The following is a 19517-nucleotide window of genomic DNA, read 5'->3' as shown; positions in this document are numbered from 1 at the left end:
CCCCGAGACATTTCTGACTTTCCGGAGTGCGGTGAATTTGTATTGACTTTGAGCGAGGGAAGCACAGGCCCATCTCGGGAGCTCCAAATTGGACTGGGAGATAAGAACTCTCCTGAAATCTATATGCAATTAAAAGCCCTATCTCCCTGCCTTTAGTGACAAGGTTACTGCTTTTATATAGCTGAGCCGAAATGAATGAGGCTGTGGATTAATAGCGCTAAGATTTATGACACTGCGCTGCCCAAATATTCTGGGAGTGCGGCTCGCTGGGGGAGAGATTCCAGCTGCATAAGTGCGATAGGATTTTTCTTTTCCTGTATTTTTCCGCTTTTGTGGGTTGGGGGTGTGTGCTGTGTTCCGGAGGGGGGTGTGTGTGCTGTCTGATTACCTGTTCGTTTTTCCAGGCACTTACATAGCCTATAAGGCTACGTCTACGCTAAGCGTTTTCTCGGCCAAAATATGCAAATGAGGGACTTATTTGCATGAGCCGTGATCTCATTTGCATATTTTCTGCCGATCCGTTGTTGCGCTGGGGTTTTTGCGCAAAAACCCCTTTCCCCGCAAGATCGGTACACCTGGGGACCAGATCCTGTGCACCACTTCAGCCTAAAGCAAGAATTGCCTCTCCCCTGCGGGTTGCAGGACTAGCCGCTCCGAGACGCAGCCATTAATAACATCTAGACGCTTCATCTCTGCGTTCTGTCCTGAGACGGAATGTACCCAGTCAACACTGGCTCCCGGGGGCGGGGCCTGGGCAGAAGGGGCGGGGCTAGGGGTGGGGCTGGGGGCTTGCCGGTTATTTTATCTAATGTGTGGGGGCGTGGCAGAGACCCTTTCAAGCATAGGGCTGCATTGACTGCGGGGTTGGAAATCACGTAGCCAGGTCAGCCAGAATTGATTTTGATCTAAGGACTGTTGCAACCCAGGGTGATGTTTAATTAATGGTGCCGGGCTCCACGAGAGGCTAATTGAATAACAGAAAAGTCCATTTCCAGGGTGTCTGTCTGAGGGTGGGGAGGGCTCCTCAGATCCGGGATTGATCCATCTGTAGAATATCCGCGTTGCCCCCGGGGCGGTGCCTCTCGCCTGCAACCATCCCTCGCTCCGGCACACAGACCCATTTCTCCTTCCCCTCCTTTGCAGACGGTGGGCTACCAGCTCCTGTCCCTGAGTTTTGACTCTCCCCTGGGTCGGGTCTGCTGGGAATCTCTCCCTCTCCCCCCGAGTAGGTTTTATGGTTACGGCCACTCTCGGCGCTGAAATGGTTAAACACACGGGGCAGGGCCGCTGGACCTCGGACTCCCCGGTACAAAGTGGGTGTCGGTGCGGAGGTCGTCGTTAGGCCTCTCCACGAGAGCCCTCCAAGGCCAGAAGAGACCACTGTGATCCTCTCTCCTGGCCTCCTGCAGAGCGCGGGCCGCCCCGACACCATCCCGAGTGCCATGGCGTGGGGGAGAGTGGCAGTGGGAGTCCATGCTGGCAGGATTGCGGGCGGCCTCTCCAGGGGCGAGAGCCCGTGTGGTCCAATGACCAAGGCAGCAGGAAGCGAGCTGAGCTCCTCCAGTTCCGTGCTGCGTGAGTCCCTTCACTCTGTGTGCCTGGGTCCCGGTTCTTTGGAGTAGAAGATCTAAGGGGAGGGTCCGTCCCTTATTTCGTGTTTGTACAGCACCTAGCACACGGTGGTCAGGTGGAGCTACCAGAAATACAATGGGAGCGCCAGCTGGGGAATGACAGCCTTTGGCCCATACACTGGAAACTGGAGTTGACTTTCTTAGCCTATGTGTATCGATTGCAGCTTCGGGTACAGGTGGGACCTCTCTGGTCCGGCACCCTGGGGACCTGACTGTTCCCAAATGGATTTTTCCCGGGCCAAGGGAAGTCATTTCTGGTCTCCCTGCTGCTGACCCTTTCCTGCCCTACTACCCCACCAGGTTTCCCCCCTCTGTAGCCTGCTGGGACTCTGATCCTGGAACATCCATGGTCCTTCCGGACCACAGATTGTGCTTTACCAGAGAGTTCCAATTTATAGAGGTGCAACCTGTGCATTCCGGCTAATACCCTGGACCTGTGACAATGTAAACTCATTTGCTATTTCACAGCATGTTTGGTGGGACTCCTTCATTTTATGTCCTCAGACACCGCCTCCGGAAGGAATGATTTAAAAGCAAATCCCATCGCTGAAACACACGTTTTATTGAAGGAAGTATTCAAAATAGCCTGATTTATCTTCCAGAAAGAAGGATAATGTCTGTTTAAAGTAATTGTAGAGAATCAGATTTAGGTAGGACACTGTAGCCATAATAAATAATTAATACAAATAAATCATAATTCTCCCTTAACCGGGGAACATAAATTAGTTATGGGCATGGGTGGGCCATGCATCTGTGTTTTCAAACAGGGTTTGTTTGCGCTTGTTTTGAGAGCTACGTGGAATTTCTTAAGAGTTTTGAGACTGCCGGTGAGCAGGTGTGCTTGATATTTTATAAAAGCTCGAAAACAGCATTTTGGAGTGAATTTCTATTTGAATTCTCCTAAACTCAGACTCTTGCATTCCACAGATGATGAGACCAGCCATGTAAAATGTCAGTGTAAAATATTTCTTGCCTAAAGACAGAGGCATTAGAAATAAAGCTGGTTGAAAAAGGGGGGAAATATAATGCATTTTGGCCTTCAATTTGACCTTTTTTCTCTTAAAAAAAATTATGAACATGTAAAAATTCTATGTAGCTCTATATTTGACTGGGAAAAAAGTGTGTGTGGGGGGGTGGGGGGAGTTTGTGCAACTGTTCCTGTGATTTTTTTTCTCCTGTTCATTTTACAAATTTACAAAAGTACAAAGATGAAAAAATAACCAGAGTAGAAAGGAGAGTGCTAGAGCAAATGCAATGCAACCTTGTTAATCCCCATTGGAGTCTGCGGAAGTAGATCACAGCCTCATAAAAGTACCAGGAAAAGCATCAAGTGAGCGGGAGGTAGTATGTTGGAAGGCTGTTGTATTCTTTACTTGTATAACGATCGTTGTGCCGTACTCGGCCATTTTAGTCCACAGTTAGAATCCTAGGGCTGGAAGAGAGCTCAGGAGGTCACTGAATCCAACCCCCTGCGCAAGGCAGGACCTACCCCAACTCGATCATCCCAGCCAGGGCTTTGTCAAGCCGGGACTTCTACACATCTAAGGATGGAGACTCCACGCCCTCCCGCCCTAGGGAACCCAGCCCAGCGCTTCCCCACCCGCCTAGGCTACGTCTAGACTGAAAGCCTCTTTCGAAAAAGAGCGTCTAGACAACAAGAAGATTTTTCGAAAAAGCGGCTCGCTCTAGCCACTCTCTTTCGAAAAAGCCCTGTCATGCAATAGCGCCTTTTTTCAAAGATGACTTTCGAAAAAAGTTGTTATTCCTTGTAGAATGAGGGTTACCGCCGTCGACAAAACCTCTGCGTTCTTTCGATTTACTGTCGACAGAACGCGGCGGTAGTGTAGACGCAGGTACAGGTTTTTTGAAAAAACCCTGTTGTATAGACACACTCCTAGGGAAATAGTTTTTCCTAATATCCAACCTAGGCCTCCCCCACTGTAACTTGAGACCATTGCTCCTCGTTCTGCCATCTGTCACCACTGAGACCAGCCTCTCTCAGGAAGTTGAAGGCTGCTCTAAAATCCCCCCTCATTCTTCTCTTCTGCAGACTAAATAAGCCCCAATCCCTCAGCCTCTCTCCATCTCCTCTGGAACCCCCTTGGGGTGTTACACATGCGGGGTCAGATGTGTCATTAAGGCACAGCCGGCAGAGGTGCAATTCTGCCTCACAAGTCTGGGGCTGCGCAATTGGGCTCCCCTGCCCCTTTTGGGGTGACATGGAGCTGCTCTGCGTGAGCCTTTCCTGACTACTGACATCCGGGAGTGGCCCCAGACCGGGAAGGTCCCTGCAAAGCGGGCCGCTAGGAAAGCGTTCGCATCCTTCTCCTTTGTGCTCCTGAGCAAGGCACAGCCACAAGCCACCTTGCAGACAGCCCTTCAGTCCAGCCTCACCGGCCCTGCTGGCCGGCGGCTGTATCCCTCTGGGGCAGCGAGGAGTCCAGAGGCCCTGCTGGCCGGCGGCTGTATCCCTCTGGGGCAGCGAGGAGTCCAGAGGCCCTGCTGGCCGGCGGCTGTATCCCTCTGGGGCAGCGAGGAGTCCAGAGGCCCTGCTGGCCGGCGGCTGTATCCCTCTGGGGCAGCGAGGAGTCTAGAGGCGCTGGTGGCTGTATCCCTCTGGGGCAGCGAGGAGTCTAGAGGCGCTGGTGGCTGTATCCCTCTGGGGCAGCGAGGAGTCCAGAGGCCCTGCTGACCTTTGGGCCTTCTCGGTCCCCACCGCACTTCCTGGTTTCCTGTGCACTTTCCAGGCCCTTCAGCGAATGGAGGGATATGTGGCTTCCGTTCTCCCAGGCAACAGTTCAGGCGGCTGGGTGTGAGAGACGGGCCAAGGTGGAAGCCGGCCGGGAGCCGGGCCTGGCGTGTGGACCTGACGCAGCTCTGCTGTTTTCTGTCTTGTGCTCGGCCGCCTGCCACCTGCCGCCCTGCCTGTTTCTGGGGCTCTGGCGCCATCCAGTGGGCGCTTCTGGACATCAGTCCTCAGAGAATTCCCAGCATTCCCGGACACTGCCACCCTCTGCGCTGGGACCCGGCTCCTCGGCGCTGGCACGCCTGGGAGAGGCCGACGCTGAGGGCCTGTGCCTGCAGCCGAGGGGTCACCAGTCATGTTCCGTGGATTTGATCTTTTGCTCCCTGGCTGTGAAATCAAGCCCGATTCTGGCTCTGAGGGCACAGCCCCGGGTGAGGCAGGGGAGGGGTGGAAACCCACGGAGGCTCCCCTAGGAAGGAGTGCTCTAGTGGGGGGGAGGGGTCCCCCACAGAACAGGCTGCGTCCCACAGGAAGGGAGGGCCAGGCACCCATCTGTGACCCTGGCGGGTGGCCTCAACCCCTCCCCTCCGTGGAACCGGCCTGATGGGGCCTCACAGGCAGCAGCTGCCTCTAGGACCCCTCGTGGGGGGCTCCGTGCAGGCAGTGGGGAAGCTGGGGCCTGTGCAGGGCTGGGGGGCATCCCAAAGGCCTCTCCATCCCTCCCATGGCAGCTGGCTCGGTTGCTACATGGAAGGGGCCATCGGCACGAGAAACATCCCCGCTGCACGCCTGGAGTTCTGCAGCCCCATCGGGCTCCCTCAGGGCCCGATCCTGCGATGCCCAGCACAGTGAGCTGCCTGCGGGGGGTCCCCTGTGGGGTGGGAGGAGTCGGGGACTGCTTCGCCCCCCCCCCCGGCTGAGGAGGCGCTTTGGTGCCTCAGTGGCCTCCATGCTCCAGACTGGTCAGAGCCCCGCATGCCCCGAACGCTGACCCATCCCCTCCCCCTGCTCTCCTTGCCGGCAGAACGCGCCCTCCACGCGCACACAGGGGTGCGGGCCGACGAGCCTGCCACTCCCCCAGGACACACCGGCCCGCGCGCTGGGGGGGAGTGCGACTGGGCAGCCGTCGCACGAATGCATCCTGGCCAGCAAGCGCTGGGGGCCCTTCGGCTCACGCTACGCCAGTGGCTTGTTCCTGCACTGGAGCCCGGTGCCTGATCCTCCCGCGAGTGGCAGGAGCTGTCGGCGTGGTGGCTGGCCCCTGAAATCCCAGCACTCTGCCGGGTCCGGCGAAGGGGCCATCAAGCGCTTCACCAGACGCCAGCCCTCGTGCTGCCGGAGCTCCAGACGCTGGTGCCCTGCGACCCGGCCGAGTCCCCGCTGCGCCTCACGCCCGGCGGCTGCTTCGTCTGGCGCCCGGGCTCCAGCAGCTGGGTGATCTCCTCCAGCGAGGAGCTCGCCACGTCGCTGTCCTCCGCGATCTGCACGGGGAACGGGAAGAGACCGAATGAGCTGGTGTCGGCACGGTCGCTGCTGACAGTGACCCAGGCTGGCCTGGGGCCTGGAGCGGGGAACGGACCATCCCTGGCGTTCAGGGCCCCGGCTGGGTTTAATGCTCCCTCCAGCTCCTGGCTGGTGTGGTAGCAGCTCCTAGGTCGCGGCGCTGCCCATCGGCAGAACCACGGAGAGGGTCAAATGTGTGTCATGGAGCATGAAGGCCGAGGTCCCTCAGCATCGCTGGCATGTAGCCATGGGCCTGCCCGGACCGCTGCTCCGATTTCTTGCCTAACAGAGGCCCAGAGTCCCCCTGGGAGTCCCGCACCGAGCCCATCTCCGGGGGGCTGAGCCAGGGGGCCTACTTCAGGATGGCCTGCAGGCCTTGTTTCCCAGGCCTGGGAGAGGGAGTGGGCAGAGCTGCGTGAGGCATGTCAAGGGACAGAATTTCTATGGGGAGAAGGGCAGGAGGGATCTGGCGCCCTGGGGAGAAGGGCAGGAAGGATCCGGCGCCCTGAGGAGAAGGGATCTGGAACCCTGGGGAGAAGGGCAGGAGGGATCTGGCGCCCTGGGGAGAAGGGCAGGAGGGATCCGGCGCCCTGAGGAGTGGGGCAGAAGGGATCCGGCGCCCTGAGGAGTGGGGCAGGAGGGATCCGGCGCCCTGGGGAGAAGGGCAGGAGGGATCCGGCGCCCTGAGGAGTGGGGCAGGAGGGATCTGGAGCCCCGGGGAGAAGGGATCTGGAGCCCTGGGGAGAAGGGATCCGGCGCCCCGGGGAGAAGGGATCCGGCGCCCTGGGGAGAAGGGCAGGAAAGGGAAGGGGCGCAGCGGGATCTGTGGCCTTGGCAAGTGGGGGCAGGAAGAATGAGCGTCCTGCCTCCCCCCAACCTCCCTTACTGCTCAGCAGCCACACCGCCCTCCTACCTGGGCCACACGCTGCTGCCCCAATTTCCAGCCCGTGTTGGCCTTTCCAGACGTTCCACCAGGAGGCACCCTCCCACGGGGCTGGCGCTGGGGCCGGAGACTGGGGCAGGAGGGCACTGCACCAGCAACACGGCCAGGCTGTGGACCTGGCCCACCTGTAGCTACCCCCCACTTCCGGGTCGCCGCTTTCTCCAAAAGGCACGATACCTGCAGTTGCTTGGCTGAGTGGCTGGCGTGGGGCGAGTCGGAGGGCGGCGCGGGGAGGAGTTTGAACCCGCCGACAGGCTTCCTCCCGGGCATGCTCAGCGTGCGCTCCAGGTTTCTAGCCATGGCCGACACCAGCGTCCCTGCGGAGAGCACAGCTCGGTAGGAGGGGAATGCGGGGCCCTGCCATCACACGCTCAATGTCGCTGCATCGCTGAGCTGCTCCCCAGGACCCAGCGTGGGTGGGAACGGATTTCCTTCCAGACCCCAGGGCGGATAGAGCCCTCCACCCCCCATGCCCGTGCCTCCCAGACTGGTTAGAAACCGTCTTCCAACTTCCAGCCTCCGCTCCCCCATAGGGCAAATACAACCAGCTGCCGATGACTGCCCCCATGCACCTCAATCTGAAATTGCTACGGCTCCTGCTACGCTTTGCTGCCGCAGCTCACGGTCCATCGCTGATTGAAATGTCGGGGCAAAGTTCTGGCCTCTTGGGGGGTGGAGCCCGCAGGTCGTTTCCGGGCATAGCACGCCGGAAAGGACCGCTGGGACCCTCCAGGCTAATCTCACCAGAGAACTCCCCAAAGTAATTTCCAGATCAGAGCTTTCAGAAACACAACCCATCTGGTGTTGACACTTGTCAGCGAGGGACAATCCACCACCACCCTTGGCCGGCAGCTCTAATGGGTTAGCGCTTGTCTAGTAACTTCCAGCTCATCGGGTGCCAGGTAACTCAACACGTGCGTGTAAGGCATAGTCTTGTCATGCCTCGAATGCCTGTTCCAGGATAAAAGTGCTTGTAATTTTGGCTCCCCCTCTACCCAACTCCATAGTCAAAATTCTATCGTTTTTACTGCCAAAACCCCATTGTTTTTACACTGGGATACCACACTCGCTACCCTGCTGGAAGACTCCGGTGGAGACAAGTCTCTGACTTTTACTGTGGGGAAGATAGGTGAGATCAACAGCCTAGCCCGGCCTGCGGTTCACCTTGAGTGTGATATTTACATCCTGCAGTAAACTCTTGGGGAGCATGCACACCCGCCTTTACAAGGGTGCTGGTAAAACACCTCCAGGGCACACACCTTTGCAAATAATGTGCAAAAGGAGTGTCGTTCAAAGGGATGGCGTCAAGATTTGGGACTGCAAATGTGGTCCCCACGTAACACGCTTGCCAAACACTGGGGCAGAGGTAGTGATGAAAGGGGCCATGTAAACAGACGTCTTTTAGCTCAAGCAGTAGAAGCCAGCTTGGTGGGGTTAAAGAAAGTCCTGGATTTATTCCCCTCTGGGATCCAACCAGGGAACTGGAATCTACTCGGGCACCTAAGGCTTCTCAGGGAGCAAGCTAAAATCAGTGGTTCTTTCTGTGGGGCGTTTGACAGCCATTTGCATATCGTTTGTTTCACTGTTTCCCGGAATAGTCAGTTTCTATCTTGCTTAAACCCCTCTCCCCATATCAGCCTCAGCAGCAAACCTGATATTGGTTCCCCAAAAGCATGTTGGAAAAAGACAGCACACTGAGCAAACACTAGTGTCCATTAAAAACGCCAAGTGGTAGCCAGAAGCCCCAGACCCCTTTATATTTCTGGGCCCCCCCAGCAGCTTCCCCCTTTACTCCTCCGGTCGGTGATCCTGCTTCACAGTTTCCTCCTAGACGGAGAACAGGCTGAACAGATGGGAACACTCAGCTGGCTCTTTGGTTGAGAGGAGCTGTCAAAGATGGCAACTGACGTGCATGCAAATCTCCCTGGGTATGTCTACACTACCCTCCTAATTCAAACTAGGAGGGTAATGTAGGCATACCGCACTTGCAAATGAAGCCCGGGATTTGAATTTCCCGGGCTTCATTTGCATGAAGCCGGCCGGCGCCATTTTTAAATGCCGGCAGTCCGAACCCCGTGCCGCGCGGCTACATGCGGCACGGAGTAGCTAGTTCGGATTAGGCTTCCTAATCCGAACTAGCTGTACTCCTAGGAAGCCTAATCCGGACTAGCTACTCCGTGCCGCGTGTAGCTGCACGGCACGGGGTTCGAACTGCCGGCATTTAAAAATGGCGCCGGCCGGCTTCATGCAAATGAAGCCCGGGAAATTCAAATCCCGGGCTTCATTTGCAAGTGCGGTATGCCTACATTACCCTCCTAGTTCGAATTAGGAGGGTAGTGTAGACAAACCCCCCTTTCCTCAGGGCCCGGACTACAATGGCGATTTCTGTTTCTAGTACCATAGCTGCCTTCCCGGAGAGGAAAATGATCCATGCTTCACCTTTCGGAGTGGTTCCTAGAGGCGGGCTGGCTTTTCCCTCGGAGGACTCCAGGTCAGACCAGTCGGACATGGTATTGTCATTCGGGATCCGGCTGGAAGCGGTGGGCGCTTGCCTCAGGGGGGTGGGATACTTGGGTTTCACTGGGGTGAAGCCGGCACGGTGCCCCTCAGAGTCCTCCTCAGAACTGAACGGCGGGGTGCTGCGATTGAAAAGATGGGAGAAGGAACAGTCAGACGCGGAGGAAGTGGAGGATTCTTGGCAGAGGGTATCTGGAGCTATTGGTGAAGAGACCTAGCTAGTTCCCCACCAACGGGCAGAGCAGGAATCTCGGACTGCCAGTCCATCCCCCTCGGGGCAAAATGCTGCCACAAAAACTCAAGTCCCTTGCCCATTGCTTGGCCTACTTCCAGCCCGTCTTCAAACCCCTCCATTGGCTTCTTCCTTCCACAACCCCACCCAACGCCGCTGCCCCAGATCTCTCCTCTGTCATCTCTTATCCTCGCCCAGGTGAGCCCTTCTTTCTACCCACACAGCAGGGCCTCTCCATTCTTGTCCTTAGGGCCTATGTGGACATTTGTCATCGAGACACTGTTGCTTAAAGAACGATACTTTTCTCAAAACGGAAATATTCTCAGAAAGTGGGGGTGAAACTCCCGGGAGAGGAGAGAGCCTGAAACAAAGGCTTTGGATCAGGTCAGAACGCCCTGGCGCGACGCTCATGGAACGGAACGTTCTAGATTGTGCAGTTCAAAGTGAAATGCATGAGTGGGGGCCTTATGCAGCATAACATTTGAAAAGCATAAAGGTCAGACTGGAACCAAAATGTTCCTATTTTTGTCAGTGTGTGGGCGGAGCGTGTGTCATAGACTAGGGGTGTCTACGCTCTGCCAGGCCGCGGGCCCCAGAGAGCGCCAAGTGGAAGGCATGAGAGCAATGTCTACGGCGAAGACAAGTAGTGTCAACGGCCTCACCTCGGCTGCTGGCTGGCGGCCCGGTGTGGGCTTCTGGCTTTGGTTTGTGGGGTTCCTCGGGGCAGCTCTGGTAGGCTGTGGGAGAGGCTGGCTTTGCTCCGAGGAGCTGGCCTGGGCGTCTCCTCCGCATAGGGCTGTAACTCCACTTGCAGCACTTGGGGCTTGGCAGAGGTGACCCGGCGAGGCGACGTGGGGCTCCTCTGACCTTTAGCTGGAAAGGAAGAAGGGACACTGAGAGTCAAGGAGTGAAGGATCGGCGAGCGGCCTGGCCCACGCAAGTGTCTAGCAGCACGGATTGACAACGCACTAAGCCAGCCTGGCAAGCGGGACTGGCTTAGGAAAAGCAAGCAGAGGTACAAGATGGCTGCTGAGAATCCCCAGGCTTTGAATCATAGAATCCCAGGGCTGGCAGAGACCTCAGGAGTCATGGAGTCCAGCCCCCTGCCCAAAGCAGGACCAACCTCAACTCCATCATCCCAGCCAGGGCTTGTCAAGTTGGGACTTACACACCTCTAGGGATGGAGATTCCACCAGCTCCCTAGGGAACCCATCCCAGTGCTTCACCATCCTCCTAGGGAAAGAGTTTTTCTGAATCTCCAACCTAGACCTCCCCCACTGCAACTTGAGCCCGTTGCTCCTTGTTCTGCCACCTGCCACCACTGAGAACAGCCTCTCTCCAGCCTCTTTGGAACCTCCCTTCAGGAAGTTGAAGGCTGCTCTCAAATCCCCCCTCACTCTTCTCTTCTGCAGACTAAACAGACCCAACTCCCTCAGCCTCTCCTCGTAGGTCATGTGCTCCAGCCCCCTCATCATTTTGGGTGCCTCCGCTGGACCCTCTGCAATGCGTCCACATCCCTTCTGTAGTGGGGGGGCTGAACACAATATCTCTCTTGCCCAGTTTTCCTTGGGGGTGCACAAGGGGTCCCAGACATGATGTCTTGCGACAACAGCTCCACGCTGGGATTGTGGCGCGGACAGGGTTCAAGGAGAGCATCGCAGCCCGTTACCTGGCACTACCGAAAGCTGCGGTGGGAACACGCCTTCATCCTTCTGGCGCTCCTTGACTTTCCAGGTGACCTCTCGGACGAGCTTGTCCCTTAAGCTGAGGAGATTGGGAAACTTCCTGGCCTTCTGCTGCTGCTGAGTCCGTATGAGGGAGCTCAGATTTTTGTAGGACTGAGCTGGAATCCCCTTTGTGGCCTAAAGCAGAGAGAATTGTGGGTAACATGGCAATCACCCCGGTTTAATTCTGACGCTGCCTCAGAGGGCGAAACCGGTCTCCGTTATCTCTGACAGAGAACATGGCCTTCTCCGGACGATGGGCCTCATCCAGCTGTCCATCAGCCTGGGCGCTGGATCTGGTCTTATGCCCAGGATGTTCTTCAGCATACAGCGGGGACCCAGTATCAACGGTGCAGCTAGTCCTCTCAGTGCAATCTCACCTATCCCTGAGGGGTTAGGAACAAGCTCAGAGAGTCGACTCTGTCCCCTCTGGGGTCACTCACCTGCCCTAGAGGAAATGGGGTGGACAAGGGGTGCTCCCCTCTTTAATGCCCCACTGCAACACAGAGCCCTGTTTCTTTTGGCTCTGCCGGGGATCCCTGAGAGAGGCCCATCCTCCCTCCGGAGCTGGAAGGGAGGACACACAAACTGGATGACAGGCTCTGGGCAGGGACTGTCTACACAGCCCGTTACAATGGGACCCCGTTCTGTGAGGGCCTCCCCTTAGCCAGGTCACTCTAAGAAACTGGAGCTGCTCTTTCTATCCATGCAGTGCTCCTCCCCCGTCAACTGTGCCCCAGCGAGGTAACTCACATAGAAAGCAATGGAAGGCGTGTAAGGGACGAGGCGGGAAGAGACCCACTTCCCCTCTCACAACTCTCACCTTCTTCACACCCATGTTCTCCAGCTTCTCCTCCAACGTCTCCTCCAGGATGGGGCGGAACTGCTTCAGCAGGTTGGGATTCCTCTTCAGGGCTTCCAGGAGCCTCTGCTTCCTGTCCAGGGTGTCCTCCAGGTCCGTGTCTAAACCCCAAATCACAAGGCTGGGTTTGGATGGACCGAACGCCCCACAGGAAATCAGAACCAGAGAGTCTGGGTCCAGAGGCGTGGTCCCTCCCGAAGATCCCCTTCTCTAGAGAGGATGGATTGGTAGCTCCCTGTTCACCAATTTTGTGGAGAGAATACCAGGGAGAGAGTACCTCACCCAAGGCCTGTTTTGTCCTGTCATTCCTCATTTTTGCACCCACTGATCCATGTCCAAAGCCCAAGAATGGCACCAGGAAAGAAGGGCTTTCACTTCTAGGATAGTTACCTTCATCAGAAGATTCCTCTAGATCTGGCGCCTTCGGTGCTTCCTGGGTCACTGCAGAGGAGAGAAACCTGGGTTACGCCAGCAGAGTCCTATGTACGACTGGCTTCCTATCTCGCTGGGAAGAGTCTCCTCCCCGGAAAAGGCAGACTCGCCCCTCTGATGAACACTGTGAAAACTGAGGCTTCCACAGCTAGTAATGCCACAGATAAGTGCTCTGCACAGGCTCTTAGGGCCTTGCAAGAGGTGAGGAGGTCAGAAGGTCTGTCCCATGCGCTTGAGTCCAGCACTGGAACCCGGGAGCCTGTGTCTGTAGGTCTGAGCCAGCCCTGATTACAGGATGGGCCCCATGCAAGAGGAATTAGCTGATTATGACATAAAAGGGGCCAGGGTTAAGTGCCCTGAGGGCCTGGTGGGGGAAAGGTTGGAGGGACAGAACTGCAGGGAGAGAGATCTTGCAGGGCCACGAGCAGGCAGAGAGGAAAGCTCTCCAGGCAGCGACCGACCCTGACTACATTCAGAACGGATTGGGAGACCATCAAGGTAGGAAGCGTTCCCAGGAAAACTGCAGTACAGGTCGAGGATCCAACCGAGAGACGGGGCTGAGGTGGGGTTCCCCGAGGGGCACAAGTCCCTTCCAAAGGTAGCTGGGCCCAGCAAGGAGGCCCAGAGAAGACGGAGGAAGGTTACTTTTTGTTTTTCTTAAGGAAACCAGGGACCTAGAAGCTGGGATGGTTGGGACTCCGGAAGGGGTGATGCTAAAATTCTGACCCGAGTTGACAGCCGCGTTCGCCAACCCACAGCCATGGCGCTGGCGTGATGGTCGGCAGGAGGTGGTGCAGGCCCAGGGTGAGAGCTGTCCCCCAGCCAGGGCATGCCCAGTCAGGAGCGGGCTTTACAGAGTTGGCAGAGTTTCAACATCCCTTTGCTGCCAAGTTTGGATGCTACAACTCGGACACTTGGGGGTTCTCTGCAGCTTAGTAGCCACAGTACCGGCAGGGAAGTCCTCGCTCTGCCTCGGCACTGGGACTGCGGGAAACCGCGATCTCCAGGAGAAAATCGGGGATGGAACAATTCCTTATTCTCGTGCAACCGATTTTCTGGAATGAAGAGTCATCTGGGAGGGGTGCTCGCTTTTCTCACCAGACCCTGGTTTATATCTGAATCCCTGGGGGAAAGTCTACACTGCTGCCGGGGCATCTGCACTATTGTAGCCCACCAAATACAAATGCTATATGCCGATGGTAGGGCACCCTCCTGTCAGTGTAATTACCCCACGTCTCCCACTGACACAGCACCAGTGTGGACAATGCTCTCGGAGAGTGTCTATCTCATACCTCCAAGTGCATAAGTTACACCGACTTAAGCAGTGGTATCCACCCGCCCTTAGACACAAGGGTCAAAAAACTTGAGATGCTCATGAGACATTTTCCTTTCTTGCTTGCCTGAGCCAGCAAGTATGTGGTAAAGTCTGTCGACCACGTGTTAACCACTATGGAAATTGTATCTGTTCTCACTCTCGTTAACTCCAAAGACGGACCATTACCTTCAGCTTTTCTTGCAGACAGCATCTTGATCTGCAAAGACATGATCTATCATTACCACCACTCAAAGACCAGTGTCTTTTGTCTGCAAAGTCTAGAAGCATTTTTATCTCGGCCTGGAGTCTGCACCATTTGGGCACAATTTCAATGGGTGCACAAAATGATTTGGAGACAGGCCAAAGTGGAATTGAGTTCATCAGACATGTGAGGGAGACATGTTTGCTGGAATGATTTCCCAGATGGTTCCCAGAAGGAGGCCTTGCCAGTAGGCAAAAGAAAAAGCTTTACTAATTGTGTCTTAATCAAAAGTCTGGAAAAGAATAAAATAATCTGCAAGCCACAAAACGGGACTGCATTATTTTTCTGTTCCTGGCTCGTGCCAGCTCATTCCCACATGTGTGTGGTTTTGAGGGATGTAGATCACACTCCGGGAAGTATAAAGCCACAGTAGCACTGTAGTGTCGACACTCCCTACATCTACAGAAGAGGTTTTCCCGTCCATGTAGTTAAACCATCTCCCCAGCAGTGGTAGCTAGGTTAATAGAATTCTTTGATCAATTTAGCCTCCTCTGTACTAGGAATTAAGTTGGCTTTATTATAGAGCTCAAGGATGTGAAAAAAAAGACACCCCTGAGTAATGCAGCATACGCCATCCTAAATTTTGAAGTGTCACCCAGATCTGAGTCCCTGATACGACAAATCGTTTTAGCTCCTGCTTCAATCCATCCCAAGTTACTAAAACATTTAAGCAGGTGCTTAAAGTCAAGGATCTGTTGCTGAATCGGGGCCAAACTTCCTTAATTGTATCATCATTATATTCTTAGCTCAAGCACAAGCAGCAGTTAGAGTGAGAAACCTGAAAGACCTTCTTGCCTCCTTATAAGTGTCCATTTCTGCAAAACTAGTCATTTTTGAGACTAAGTGAAAAAACCCCAAACCCTCAACATTTTCCCCGTTGTGTATGAAAATCCTCCACTTGTCTTGCACATCAGCCATTTGTGCAAGAGTGGAGATATGCTGGGTGAATGGTCCTTCTTGAGAAGAGGGGCCTGTTTGGTTCCCAACGGTTACTGCCTCAGCTGGAGACCAATCTAAAGCTCAAAGGCTGTGGCAGTCTCATAAACTAGGTGCGGATTAGCCTCTAGAGCAGGACAGAGAGCTGGGCGATGTTCACAGGCCCATACGAACATAGCTCACTTACTGTTTTCTCCTGCGACCTGATAACCTTGGTCTGCTCTTTGAGCCGAGCAGCGAGCGTCCCCATTTGCTGCTGGAAGCGGTCAGCTGCGATCTGTTGGTCCTGCGACAGGGAGGCCTGGAGTCTCTCGTTTTCACTCTTCAGCTGAGAGAGACAATAAGTGATTATGATGAGCCTAGACATGATGGGTAGGCATTAGGGATCAGTCGGCAAACGCTTCCCCAGCCGACCGATCTGTGTCTAGACTATCGAGCTGTGCTGGATCAGCTGATCGTCGGCACAGAGTGGCAGCCATGTTTATTTTAATGAAGGGGGGATTATTTAAATCCCCGCTTCTTTTCCGATGCCGGGTAAACTAGTTTACATGGCTCAGTCGACGGAACCATGTAGTCTAGACATACCCTAAGATTAACATTTTGGGTATGTCTAGACTACAGGGTTTTGTCGACAGAAGTTTTGTCGACAGATACTGTCGACAAAGCCTCTGTCGACAAAGAGCGTCTAGACTACAGCCAGTTCTGTCGACAAAGCAAGCCACTTTGTCGAATAACAGTGTGGACGCAAAGGACAGTGTAGATGCAATAATGCCTTCTATCGACAGAACTCTGTCGATAAAAGGCGTTATTCCTCGTAGAATGAGGTTTACATACGTCGACAAAACTGCTGAATTTTGTCGACGTTATGTCGACGTAACTCAAAGGCAGTGTGGACGCAGGTATAGTTTTGTCGACAAAAGTCCACTTTTGTCGACAAAACCCTGTAGTCTAGATACACCCTTTCATTTCACATTTCAAAGTTCCGGACTTTCTCCTGACGTGGAAATTCCGTTTTCCCAGCGGCTCTAGTGGAAAGCGACCCCCGCCTGCTGCTGCCTGATGCTGGTGGTTGTTCTCTGCGAAAGGTCGGCGGAGGGTCCTGTTCCACCTCTGGAAGCACACATGGATGCCTCACAAAGCCAATGTCACAACTGAGGGCACCGTGGGACTCTTCCCGTTGACTTTAAATGGAGTCAGATTGGCTTGTTACATTTCAAGTTACATTTTTGTTTCCCCAAATGAGTCCTTGAACAGCTCTGCGAAGTGGGGTATTTTTATATTGTAGGGGTGCCAACACTGTGTTTCAAACGTCAGGAATGGTTTTCGTAGTACGCCTACTCCACCCTCCTCTCCCTGCTATTATTGTTATTTATTATGATTAACAAGTTCTCACCTACGTGCACCGGGGCTATTTCTTGCAGCTTTTTGTAATACTTGGCAACTCCCAATCTTGTGGTCCAGAGATGAAAAAATAAGTGATGTCCCTTTGTAAGAAGGGGCTTTTGGCCACCCTACGGCACCTCCGCACTGAAAAATCCCTAACGTGACTTTGTGAGAGAGCTGCTATTGAGAAAGAACACAAGAATGGCCACACTGGGTCTGACCAAGGGTCCATTTAGACCAACATTGTGTCTTCTGAAGGGCCAGTGGCAGATGATTCAGAAGGCGCGAACAGAACAGGGGCCTTGTGTGTGAGTCATCCTTTCAGCCACTCCCAGCTGGGAGATTTTAGGGGCCTATGGCGCATACTAGGCATGGATGGAACTAGCCATTCCATGAACTCCTCAGATTCTCTATTGAGCCCAGTTATACTTTGGAGTTTCACCACATAACATGGCAAAGCCAAATGAAGAAAGTTACTGTGTGCCTCAGGAACGTATGCCTGATGTGCTGCCCAGAGAGAACTCCGAGTCACTGCTTTTAACTTCCGCCAAATACTTACCTCTTCCTTTTCCGCCTGGTGCTCCTTCTGGAGTTCCTTCAGCTTCCTCTTCCACTCTGTTTTCTGAGAATCCAAAAACACCGTTAGCTCTTCCTCACGCTGTTTGCCACAAGTGTGTCACTATTCACCACCAGAAGATTTACCCGGCGTGGCTCGGTTCCTTCACTCAATTATTGTTTTTCTTCATTTGAATCACTGCTCTGGGATGGGGCTGAGGAGGAGGGGTTCAGTCTGCAGGCTACCCTGGGCAGAGAGGACAACCCCAGCCCTCTCTCACTACAGCTGGTTGGGTCTGGGTGAAAACCATCTTTCCATGGCTGCTGCAGCTCCAGCAGGCACATCTGGGAGGAGGGGTGCATGTCCCCCCCATTAGGGAACAGACAGACAGACAAAAACTCTCTCAGATACATAGTAGGTAGCTGTCCCTTTCTCCACTTCTGCTCCAATGGGGGATAGCCGTCCCGGTCCCTATCTCTGGCCCACTGCTGCTCCCTATGGTCATTATATAGCAACGCCCTCCCTTTCCATTTTAGGAGAAGCAATCCCATTCCAGGCACATCCCATTGTCCTGGGACAGCCAACGCCGGACCTTGCTTTAAGCTATGAAAAGAGGAAGCTGCGTACCGAATTTGGTGGTCCCAGCTCTTAAGGATTGGGACAGGGTTTCCCAACCTCTGGGTCGGGACCCAAATATGGGTCACCATTACATTTCAAAAGGGTCGCCAAGTGTCTCCCCCGGTGGCTCTGCCCTCCTTTCTCCCCCCATTTTTGAATTGCCTTGGGTCACTAAGTCTTCCTGAATTGTCAAAATGGGTCCCCATGTGGAAAAGGTTGGGAACCGCCAGTATAGGAGGAGTTTTTGAACAGAGAGACCCAGAGAAACTCTCTCAAATACAAGAGCGTACTGTTATTCAAAGTGTCAGTGGTGAAGGCCGGTACAGGTGAGAGCCCCAATGTTTCCATTCCCTAAGGGTACGTCTACACTTGTGCCCTACTTCGAACTAGGGATGCAAATGTAGGCGATCGAAATTGCTAATGAAGCATGGATTTAAATATCCCACACTTTATTAGCACGATCGCGCTGGCGCGTTACTCCGCTCAACAGCTGTTCCGAAAGTGAAAGCGCCCACCGAGACGTGTTAGTTCGAACCAAACCCCTTGGTCCAAACTAACGTTACTCCTCATTACACCTATATGCCAATGCATATAGCTCATTCTTTACACACGCACCCACCCAGACACCATGTACGTGCATGGTTCAGGTTGCTAAATTGTACTATGCTTATTCTTGCTCACTTAGGGTGTGTCTAAACTACATGGCTCCATCGATGGAGCCATGTAGATTAGGCTGATCGGCAAAGGGAAATGAAGCTGATATTTAAATAATCGCGGCTTCATTTAAATGTAAATGGCTGCCGGGCTAAGCCGACAAACAGCTGATCAGTGCGCTAGTCTGAAAGCTCCCGCACCGACCTGAAAGCCCTTTATCGACCTCCCCGTTATGCCTCGTAGGATGAGGTTTACCGGGGAGGTCGATAAAGGGCTTTCAGGTCCCCTTTTCATAGTCTGCTGCTTTGTCTTTAGACAATACATTTGGTGGTTGGGTCTGTTGAACGCTGTAAAGAATGAGCCACGTGTGCAGTCAAACAACTGTAGTCAAATATATTGTGATGGTCACTGGGGGCTCTGTTTCCAGCTTCCCTCACTGGGAGGATGGTCAACAGCCCCCTAATTTAGCAGACAGGGTAGGAGACTGGAGAGCGCAGGTTCTATATTTCAGCTGGCCCATGACTGTTGAAAACGGAGGGCATGGTCAACCATGCAATGCACTGGCTTGTCCCTTCCCCTCGCTGTGTTACGCAATCATGGGAGAAGCTCCCACCGAGGCAGAGCCAAAAAGGCAGCTGCCGCCGGAGGTACTTCCTCACCTGTAAGTCCATCTTCTCCCTCATGCCCTGAAGCTCTCGCTGAGTCAGCGCCCGCTGCTGCTTGTCGTCAGAGTCGTCGTCCCGCAGGACTCCAAGGTTGGACGCCGCCAGATTTTGGGCCTGCAGCTCCTTCAGTTTCTGGAGAGGACGGAAGGAGGGATTGGAAGCGGTGTCAGAACCAGCTCGCTATGGCACCCGAAGGGGAGGGCACTCGAGCACTGAGGTCTGCAACTCACTGGTTAAATTGCCGCGTTGCCTGTCAGATGGGAGTGTTTGACCTTCGAATATGGTTTCCCTTTCGGTGAGACTCACCTTCATGATGCAGCGGAACTAGACACAAGCGAGCCTGCCTTGATACTGGTTTGGGTTCCCCTCACTATTTTAAGTCCAGTGCTTTGCTTCCTAGTTTCACTGACATGTCCTCGTTCCCCTGCCCCAGTGGGATAAAGGGGAGCTGCGCTGAGCGACCGACCGTGAGGAAAAGCACCCTAGCCAGCCTCTGGCGCTCTGTACTGGCCTGAAAGCAATGGGACAAACTGAGGCC

The 19517-nt window shown here is 54.4% G+C and overlaps 1 protein-coding gene across 4 annotated transcripts in view; it reads right to left on the bottom strand.

Moving 5' to 3' along the window:
* Positions 1-766: 766 nt before the first annotated feature.
* The window catches only part of DZIP1L (DAZ interacting zinc finger protein 1 like), a 130486-nt gene continuing 111735 nt past the window's right edge, over positions 767-19517 (bottom strand). For all 4 annotated transcript variants that reach the window (XM_075937303.1, XM_075937302.1, XM_075937301.1 and 1 more), the window contains 11 exons: positions 18974-19111; positions 17046-17108; positions 15291-15431; positions 14092-14122; positions 12549-12599; positions 12120-12259; positions 11242-11434; positions 10235-10445; positions 9263-9462; positions 7001-7140; positions 767-5858 (listed from right to left, as the gene is read on the bottom strand). In XM_075937303.1, the coding sequence (XP_075793418.1) occupies positions 5688-5858; positions 7001-7140; positions 9263-9462; positions 10235-10445; positions 11242-11434; positions 12120-12259; positions 12549-12599; positions 14092-14122; positions 15291-15431; positions 17046-17108; positions 18974-19111 (1479 nt within the window). In that variant the 3' untranslated portion in view covers positions 767-5687. The remainder of the gene's footprint in view (positions 5859-7000; positions 7141-9262; positions 9463-10234; positions 10446-11241; positions 11435-12119; positions 12260-12548; positions 12600-14091; positions 14123-15290; positions 15432-17045; positions 17109-18973; positions 19112-19517) is intronic.

The sequence above is a fragment of the Pelodiscus sinensis genome, chromosome 10 (assembly GCF_049634645.1).
Source record: "Pelodiscus sinensis isolate JC-2024 chromosome 10, ASM4963464v1, whole genome shotgun sequence".
NCBI lineage: Eukaryota > Metazoa > Chordata > Testudines > Trionychidae > Pelodiscus > Pelodiscus sinensis.
Note: the sequence above shows the minus strand (reverse complement) of the source record. Positions and strands in the feature narration are given on the sequence as shown.